Here is a 9,874-nt window from a genome sequence, read left to right as displayed (position 1 = left end):
CAGTGGAACCACTTGAGACAGGCAAGGGTGGAAAATGCATCATTTGTCCTCCTGCACTGGTCCTGTGGATTAATCAGATGCTCCAGCTCAGTGGGGGCCAACTTTTTTTTTCCTGGTGTGTCACAGGTTAGCCCTGCACTCTTGCCAAATGCTGCTCTGATCCCCTTCTCTTGGCCTTTCTGTTCCTTGCCCTGTCTTATTGCTGCCTGCCCCCTTCCCCGGATGCCTTGTGCCATGCCAGGAGGCTGCCTGTGTCACTTGTGGCATGCGTGCTACAGGGTGGCCACTCCTGCTCTAGCAAATGCAGAATGAAAACCTAATGTGATAGGAGGGGTTTAACCCCCTCCATGAACACCTTCATTTGGTTCTTACTGCCGTTATGCAAAATGTTAAATATACACGTCATGCTTGATTCCTTTCCCTTGTCAGCTGTACTGGTAAGCAGCAGCAGCAAAAAAAAAAAATTACTTGTTTTTTAATAGCAGATTAATGGAGTGGTTGAATTGCATGCCCTGTGTGTGATTTTAAGTCCAAATGACTCTTTGAATTCTGAGAACCAGTGCAAAAACACCAGCTAGTTTCTGTATGACTTCTGTAGCATGGTGCTTCTTGTCCTTTTTAGACTCAGGATATGCCTCTGAAAATGGCAGCTCTTAGTTTTCATTCATATTTTTACTACAGAAAAATAGTAGAGTAACTATTCTGCTCTATTAGAACAGATCACTAGAACTCAGCAACACACCGATTCCTGCAAAATCTCTGGGTTTATTTTATGTATCTTGTTTGCATGCCAAACAGTGCCAATATGCTGTGGCATCTCCCGGCAACCTTAAAAGGATCTCATGGCATACTAGGTGAGGATCACTGCTTTTGCAGGTACCAAATGTTGACCCTAATTTACATGATCGTATTGCTTTAACTAATCACGTTGGGACTCCTTTCTCTTAAGCGGACTGTAAACTGTAACTACCCAGCTGTTTTGTAGTGAAATACCTGCTAAGTCTAAAGCTTATCTTTGTTTCAAGGGGAGACATTAAGATGCGAGTTCTGTCAAATTGCCGTGGAGAGGCTAGAAGTGAAATCTATCCCTGCATGAGGCAGCTCTGATTGGGTTTGGCTCTTTTCAAAGCCTCTTGAGCTGCACACAGGAAGTGCTAAAAAGAGGAAATAGGATAACATTTTGAGAAGAAGTAGGATGAGCTGTGACGCATTTCTCTGTGACATGCTTAACAGAGGAAAAGTGTTTTGCACCCTCATCTATGTAAACAGACATAGTCTGTAACTGTAGTGCTCCGGTCGGCTAGAAAGCTGTTGCCAGTCTTGCAAGTTAGAATTTGCCAGAAACAGCTGATGCAATAGACTGACGCTGGTCAGACCGAAGCGCTGGTGAGGCCTCGTCTGGAGTGCTGTGTCCAGTTTGGGGCCCTACGCTTCGAGAAGGATAAAGAGTTCAGCGCAGAGACAAAAATGATTAGAGGCCTGGGAAGTGTGACTAATGAGGAAAGGCAGGATAGACTAGGATTATTTAGTCTGGAGAAGAGAAGTTGGGGGGCCAGGGGGGCAGATTTGCTAAGCCTTCAAATACCTGAAGGGTGATAACAGAGAGAATGGAGATGGCCATTTCTCTCTTGCTGTTAGGGACAGGGTGAGGGTCAATGGCTTCAAGCTGCAGCAGATGAAATTTTAGCTGGGACATCAGGAAGAGCTTTCTATGACAGTGGTTTGGCGTTGGAACAGGCTACCTAGTGATGATGTGGACTCTCCGTCCCTGGATGTTTTCAAGAACAGATTGGACATGGGCTGGTGTAGGTGAGATAATCCTGCCTTGAGCAGGGGGCTGGACTAGCCTTACTTTCCTATCATCTTAACAAAACTGTGCAAGAATGATGGATTGAGTTTTTATATCCAAACTTGATGCACAGCATGAATGTTTGAGATGCTTCTGAGTCACATTGGATAAATGACATTTTGGCTACTGCTACCACAGTTTCACCCCCGTTTTGAAAGATTCTTGAATGGGTTTAACATTTCTGCTGATTGTGCGAGAGTTATGGTGCTGGTATTTCCTTCGGTGCTGTGGCACGGTGAAGAAAGACCCTTTATGTATCTGAGATTCTGGTGATAAGATCCTTGGAGATCCTGTTCTTTGCTTAAACACCAGCTGGAACAGAAGACTTGGAGTTGGGGGAAGTCTTTTGTCACAGACTTGTGTGATGTTGGGCAAGTTACTTAACCTGTCTCAGTTCCCTGGACAAATACCAGTCTCTGATATGCTCAGAGCTCCAGGGTGAAATGAGTACACAGTTTTGTTCTGCTGACAGTTGCATCCGGAAAAGGGTAATAAAAATGTGCAAATTGTGTATGTATGCATGCGGGAGGAATTCTCCCCTATAGAGAGTTGGGAGGCATGAATCAATAGGAGTTAGCTAATAAATCCCTGGCAACCAAATGAGGACTTCCAAGATGGATTTCTGGCTGAAACATGAAGCCAGTGAACAAGCGATAGGGCCTGTCTCTCACCAGCCCCTCTAAAGTTTATGGGTTCAGGAATGCCTCAAAGATGCAATTTCTGGAGTCGGGGCACTGTACAAACATAGCTGCTAGGGATTCAGGGCCAGCGTTCAAGGGGTAACTCAATTGGGAGAAGGATGCAAGGGGGATGTTAGTCAAGGCAACGCCAAGCCACAATTCTTGACTTCGGTCTGCTGCTGGAGACGTTCATCTTGACCCCAAATGGTCTGAGCTGGCCTGGTTTTCTTGTCGAGGCTCCAGAGTGCTCCAGCTGTTCCTCTGGTGGCAGCTGTGTTGCTTCACGATCATTCTGCTGTGAAATGACTTGTGTGTTTAGGGAAATGAAAGTTAAAGGCTCCTTGGCTTACAAAACCCACACCTATGGCTTTAGCTGAACAAACATTGAGTAACCAAAAGCATGTATAATTAAACCAGAGCACTGAGGATTATGAAGGTATTGGCATGCTAAAGAATTTTAGGACCCTGTTTAACTTTCTCCCAACTTTCGTAACTAGTTTATTTAGGTTTTTCCCTTCATTGATGCCGTGTATTGTGCACGCCCTGCCCATCGCAGATGCGCTCGCTCCAGGGTTCCCAGCTCACCTGTGGCTTGTAGTGCTGGCTTGGGCTCATCTTTTCCTCATTCCTTTCTTAAGAAAAATACAAAGCTTTTCAGGTTCCTTGCCTTCATTTGTATTTTTGAAGGGGAAAAGTATCTTAGTGTTGTGTGGGTTCCTGGGATTCCAAACACTGGAAACCTAGAAATGCCAAACAATGCCCTGATCTGTTGTCCTCTTGTCAGGACAAGGATTTCTAGATCTTGTAGGCACCTTCCGATTTACTTTCCCAGATGTTCAGGGTAACTTTATCCACTTGTTGGTGATCCATTGAATCTGCAGTCAGACTGAGGTGGGGGTGGGAAGGAATTGTTCAACTCCATATAAAAGTTGTGTTAAATGATCTTTAATTCAGACTCTGAATTAAATGCTATTCCTAACAAACAATTTTAGATGCAAGTTGTGCTGAAATTCTTTAAAACTTAATTGTGAAGCTGATTTGGCTAGCGTTTAGTGTTGATTACTTGGTATGCATGCAGATTAACTGCATGTCTTTATCAGTAAATAGATGCTACCGCCTTTGGTGTAAAAGGAGCAGTCACTCATTCATTCACTCATTCATTTACTTGTTGGGCATTTGGGTCAGTCTTTTTTGCTTAAATCTGTAGTGCTTAAAATGCTAATGGTACACGTTGTGTGAGGCTTAGGTACGCTACTTATTGTTTAAGGCAGCTATTCTTAGAAACTAAAACTAGGTTGTTGGACTTTGGAAAACCACATGCAAGAGTCTTTATGACCCACTAATCTTTCTTGCATGAAGCAGACTTTGCTGCTGTGTTAAATGCACAGCCTAGCTTCTTTTTTACTAATTTAGACACATTTGTCATGGATAGAAATGAGCTGCAGATGCTTCTTCAGCCTGAAGGAAGGTTGTTTGTACCCAAAATCTTGTGAAGAATTTTTTCAACTATTTTAGTTGGTCTAATAAACACATCAGATTTTCCTAAATAACTTAGTCTGCCTTAGACCAATATCCTTAGACCAACACAGCTACAACCTACACCCCTAAAATATAGTGCATCCTTGAAAAAAAAGCTTTGTCTTGATAAGAATATAGGTGAGCCGTTTTCCTCTTAATTCGTCGTATGAATCATTTGTGTAAATGCACCAAAAATAGTTTGGTTTGATTTTCTTCAGCAGGAATCACAAGATACAGAATGCAAACCAGCCAGCTGAATCAATCTTTGCTGAAAATGGAATACTTGTCAGTTATGAATCAAGTTATTTAACAGCGAACTTCCTGTGGTTTACATAGATTTCTCAATCGGAGGAAGGCTAGGGGCCTGTAGCCGAGCTCTACATAGCCTTGACTTCAGTTGAACAAAAGTGAGAATCTTGTATGAGCAGTCCAAGTGAAGGCCTGCTTCACTTGTACATCAAAGTGCAAGGGCTAACAGACCTTCTTAAAAGGGGAAGAGTTATTCTCTGGAAAGCCATGCATCTTCCTATCAGTGTCTTAACGCCTGTTTATTACATTGTCCCATACGCAATTGTTCTCAGTTCCACTTTTTTTTTTCTCTTCACAGATCTTTTTTTTTATATTTAACTAAACCTCCCTATGCTATTTTACTGAAAATAAAGCTCAAGAGCACATGTTAAATAAAGCTCAAGAGCTTTATTAAGCTTATACATTTTAAGCAGTATATTTGTCATTAAGATCAGCAGTGTTTTTTTGTTTGTTTGTTTGTTTTATGTAGACCACAGTCTTAGGAGCTTGCAACTTGGATGTGTCATGGTTAAATAAGCCAGATCAAAGCCTAAGATTCTACCGGCCCTATGTTTGCCGCCAGATTGATTCTCCCATTTAACAACACATCTCTGTCTTAATCGTGTAATAAGACATTTTGATCACGGTTCCAAGTTAAGCTACTGCTTAGGACATTTGGTGCACATTGTGAGCTTTCATTGGCATTGAAAAGGTGAAGACTTCAAATCTTTATTAAAGACTTCCGGTCTGCCGTTTGCATGTTATACTTTGGAGTTTAATCGTGAAGATGAAGCCTTAAACTGTCAGTTGCACGTAAATGCTTTTTGGGGGTTAAGCTGTCTTGGGTATTGTAAGCCTGCCCCCCCGCCCCCAAGAAGTCCCAAAACAGAAATGTTTCACATCTCCCTTATGCAGCCTGGTTCCAAATTTGTGTAATGCAGGGTGCTCAGATATGGCACAGTTTAAGTCATCAAGTATGTAATTCTTAATTCTATATATTCTCTTTGAAATTAGGTCTAATACAGAAGCAGTTTTGGCTCCAGTAGGTTTTGTCTTATCCAGATAGTCAAACATGACAGGTCTGGCAGCCAGTCAAAGGTCAGGTAGTCAAGGGAAGTTTTGAAACTATTCTGCAAATCTGCCTGACAGGACCTATGTCACAGTCTTACCTGTATATTCCAAGCGCTCTTTGACTGAATTAGTAGGAGTGAAGATACTTTCTGTCCTGAAAGCTATATATTTACATTTACCCTGTAATTGTTTCAATACCAGCCTTTCCTGGTTGGGTGTAGTGTTTTATTCAATGCTTAAATGTAACTGCGGTTATTCTTACAGGGAACAAGATTACTACAGCTCTGGAGGAGACCAGCAGATTTCCTTGATCATTTTATAAATATTTACAGTAAGTCGAGGGAATTTATCACCCAGGTGAAACTCTCCCTCATCTTTGAGTTTCATGCTGTGAGATTCATTTATCAGGATAACTTAGTAATTGAGAGTTGGACTCTAGTCACTAAGTACTTAGTGGAATAAAATTTGAAGAGGGTCCAAGCTGAGTTAAAAGTAATAGCAGTTAAGGCTCACTTACAAGTGAACGTGCAAACATGACCAGGGTAAGGAAGAAAAACCAGAAGGTGAGGGCTAGACGATAGTGGATTCAAGCCATGCAAGTCTGTGGTGATATTACATGGTAGAGGCCCAAGGATTGAACAACTTTAATACTGAGGGATAACAAAGCAGAGGAATGTCTGCAGGACCTGAATGGATTTTAATAAGTAGTTTGCCAACAAATAGACTTGGATATGGGAGAAGAAAATATAAATAATGTAACCCCTGTGCAAGCTAAATTTTGCTTGTCATAATAACATTCCTCATCCATAGCCTTTTAATGATTTTTTTTTAAATGGCCATCTGATAGCTAATGCACACAGCAGCAAACAAGCTGGAACCAAGGCACTGTCTCAATGCAGCTTTTGAGCAGCAGTTTGTACATTGTGTCAAATATGTGAAACTCTGGTAGTTCCATTACTGTGAGCTAATGTATTTTGCTTTTACGTTGCCAGGAAATCCCCTCTTGGCAAGATTTTTTTTTTATGTGGCTTTGACCTCCTACAGGTGGTGGTCTGCTTGGGTGGTGTTAACAGCTCAGTCATTACTGCAGCCATGGAGACGTAGTAGCCAGCTGAAGAGCAAAGGCCTCATGACAGCATTGCCATTGCTTTAAACGGCACAGATAGGGCCATTAAAAGTAGAAGCAGCTTTGCAGAGTCTGGTACCAAGATGATCAAGAACAGTTACTTATAGTTAGCATGATGCCTCTTGCAGTCTAATAAAGATTTAGCAGCTGAACTGTGAGTGCACTTGGTTTTAGCTTTGGTTGGAGAGAGTGGCTGTAGGAATAGGAGGAGGCCTAGTCTGGATGCTTCTCCCCCCACCCTTGCTGTGCTGCAAACTTCCTGTGTAACCCTGAGCAGATCTTCGCAGCTTCCTCCCGTGTAGAAGGAATGCCGGGTCCTTCCCTCCAAAGGGTGGCCTTAAAGTTGCAGTTGATGAAGCACTCAGGGCTTCTAGAGCAGAAGGTGCATGTGTGAAATGTTGATCCCTGGTTTAGTCATAGCAAGCAGCCATCCTACAAACTTGAAAACAGTACTGACTCAGTGTTTCCATTGCTGTGGATTGTCGGTTTAAGTAAAGTAAGCAACATTAAAGCAAGTAGACTGCAATGTGGTAGCTTTTTTTACCTATTTCTGACTCTGCAGGTGCCTCAAGTACATGGGCATGCCTTGTCCCTAACATCCTAATTTTGCCTGGTCAAAGGCTCCTGTTTAAAACCTGTGTGGTGTATACGTCACTAGGTTTCTAATTAGTAATTGGGAGAGTGGCAAAAATGTGTGTATGTGCCTTCGGAATTAACCAGAAATCTTTCTGGTGGTTTGGTTACTTAATCGGTCATCTCAGTGCTGAGAACAAGTTACTGCTTCTCTGGAATGGATTAGAAGACTTCCTCCGTTACTTGGTAGACGAAGGGAATTCATTGCCAACATGCGGCTCTGCTCCTTTTTCACTGCTGTAACTTTTAAGGGAATCCCTCTTCATCTGTGCTAATTTATGAAATGGAAAACCTCTTCATTCTAGATGAAGAATTTTAGGTAACTTTACCTCAACTAATAGAGTAGAAGCCAAGATTTAAAAGCAGGAACATGTGCTACTTGGTATTTCTGCTACTGAGTAAACCATGTTTGAGCTGCTTGGTAGTTAAGAAAGTCACCTTCCATCGCTTGTATTACAATATTGGTAGTCTCAAAAGTGCGCTTCCTTCAGATGCAATGACAGATGTAACTGTCACTTGGGATCATGCAAAATTTCAAGTTTCTATAAATCTTACACAGTTTCTGCATGTCGGAGGTCATTCCGAATTTCAGGTGCAGTATTGCCTTCCCTTTCCAAGCTTGTTGGACAGAAGCAGGATGATGCAGAGTGCAGCATGGAGCTCAGCTCAGAACTGCGGGTGCTGACTTCAGTGTGCATTTCAAATGAGTTTATCACAGTTGACTTGAATCTCCATGCACTTTTTCTTTATGTGGATTACTGAATCATATGAAGTACTAACTGAAAATATTTTGTGCTGAAGCTGGTTGACTCTGGGGTGGTTCTTGTGCTGAGGGCCCAAGTGAATAGCACCAGTACAATGCATCTGAAAGTCCTAAACTTTAAAAATACGTTAACCATTATGCATTTTTCTCCATGTTTTTAAGGTTATATGTTTAGCTCCTGTGAATATCAGGCTGCTAAATTTCTTCTCATGGGTTTGCTGCCATATGTGCAGAATTTGTAAGTGCTGATGGCTAAGGCTTTTATCCCAGATTTGTTTGGTTAAAGTGAGTTAACTGGACATCACAATGTAGGCTATTATGAGCAATTCTGCCACTTAATGGTGGAAAAAAACACTAATCTGTTCACTTTGCTTTTCAGGGGGAATCTGTAAAATATTTCCTGGACAACTTGGATAAACTTGGCGAATCAGTAAGTTTAATTTAGTTGTGCATTTTTAATATCAGATTATCTAAGGATATCAGTAAAAATTTTGCTTATTCAATTTAAAGCAATAAAATTTGGTATGTAACTTGGCTCTGATAACTGGATCTCGTTTTAGTTGCTTCCATATTCCACAGATGAATGGGTAAAATCTTAAAATGTGTTGTTGGGGACAGAAGACAAAATATTGGTGTTTGTTCTGTATGATAAAACTCTACTAAGCCAAAGATAAAAGGGGTCAAGATAAATCTCTAAATACCTAACTTTTGTGGAAATTTATTCTTTAATCGCTTGCCATGGAAATTTACAGAATACCCAAAAATCAGTTACTTTTTCCATAACAAGTACAGTGTTATTGTATGCTGAAAATGGCTGTAAAAATAGTATTGATTTCCATAGTTATTCTCCTCTGTTTGAAGATCAGGTATGCCCTTATAAGAATATATAACAATACTTATAAATATTGAATAGAATCCAGTCGTCTTTAGGGGGAAAAAAAACAACTTTCAGTGGAATCTTTTTGCACGGGTGGGGACAGGAAATTTAGCTGCCGTTTTTTTCATAAGCTTGTGTATTCAGTGTGTGTACTAATGTCTGTTTGTTTTGTTTTGCAGAAGTTGTCTGTGAAAATTGGCCTTGTACTGTAATAGAGTAGAAGTTGCTAGACCAAACAGAGAGCTTTTATGTTGCATCTCCAGCTAATGGCTAACAAATTGTTATAAAGGAACTAACCCACTTAAATGGCACCCTAATGACATTAGACTTATTCACAGAGACTGAAACTGAGAAGGAAGAGTCTAGGCTCTGAGCTGTACCCAGCTTGCTCAGAACCTTCTGAAAATGATATGTAAAACCCAAACAAAATCTTTCCTAGTAAGATTTGTAGCTTTTAGTACCTACTGGGGTGTAGCACCTGTTAGTTTTCATTCAGGTGTTACAGCACTAATGTTGCTTGTTTTGTGTATTGACTGTTTCTGCGGGTCTGAAGCTAACAGCTCCACAATTAGCACTCCAGTGAATGAATTTATTCCAGTGCTAATTAAGTCCCTTAAAAGTGCCGTTAGAATGGCTCGGAATATTTTTATTTTATTTTCCAGATTTTTTTCCAACATTATTTTCAAATGTAAAATTTGCTTCCTTATGAAAACTGCTTTTCCCAGCCTCCTTCTGTAGTTGTGATGGAGAACTTGTGAATATCTTGGTGAAGATTTTAACTCTCCATTTAATTGTGCTTATGTTATCGATTGAAGCTATAGTAAATGAGGGTGTGTGTTTTTTTAGCAGGCACATCTTGAACCACAGTGGCTTAGTCATTGTCAGAAGACACTGGCTTTAAATATTTTAAATTTGCTAAGTGTATTTGGTCTAACTATAACTCAGGAATGCAGTTAAGATGCAAAGAGTTTTCTTACAGAACAGGTTTGTTTTTTAAGACAAGCCAGTTTAGACTCTTGCAGAAAAACGCTGGGTAGTTTTGTAAGGGAGAAACTTGGTAGACCCCTTA

The 9,874-nt window shown here is 40.8% G+C and overlaps 1 protein-coding gene across 1 annotated transcript in view; it reads left to right on the top strand.

Annotated features, from left to right (window-relative positions):
- GNA13 (G protein subunit alpha 13) overlaps positions 1 to 9,874 on the top strand; it is a 42,880-nt gene that overhangs the window by 26,675 nt on the left and 6,331 nt on the right. The window contains exon 3 of the mRNA XM_019516464.1: positions 8,308 to 8,358. Coding sequence (XP_019372009.1) covers positions 8,308 to 8,358 — 51 coding nt within the window. The remainder of the gene's footprint in view (positions 1 to 8,307; positions 8,359 to 9,874) is intronic.

Source organism: Gavialis gangeticus, unplaced genomic scaffold (assembly GCF_001723915.1).
Source record: "Gavialis gangeticus isolate Ggan-Ray unplaced genomic scaffold, GavGan_comp1, whole genome shotgun sequence".
Lineage (NCBI taxonomy): Eukaryota > Metazoa > Chordata > Crocodylia > Gavialidae > Gavialis > Gavialis gangeticus.
Note: the sequence above shows the minus strand (reverse complement) of the source record. Positions and strands in the feature narration are given on the sequence as shown.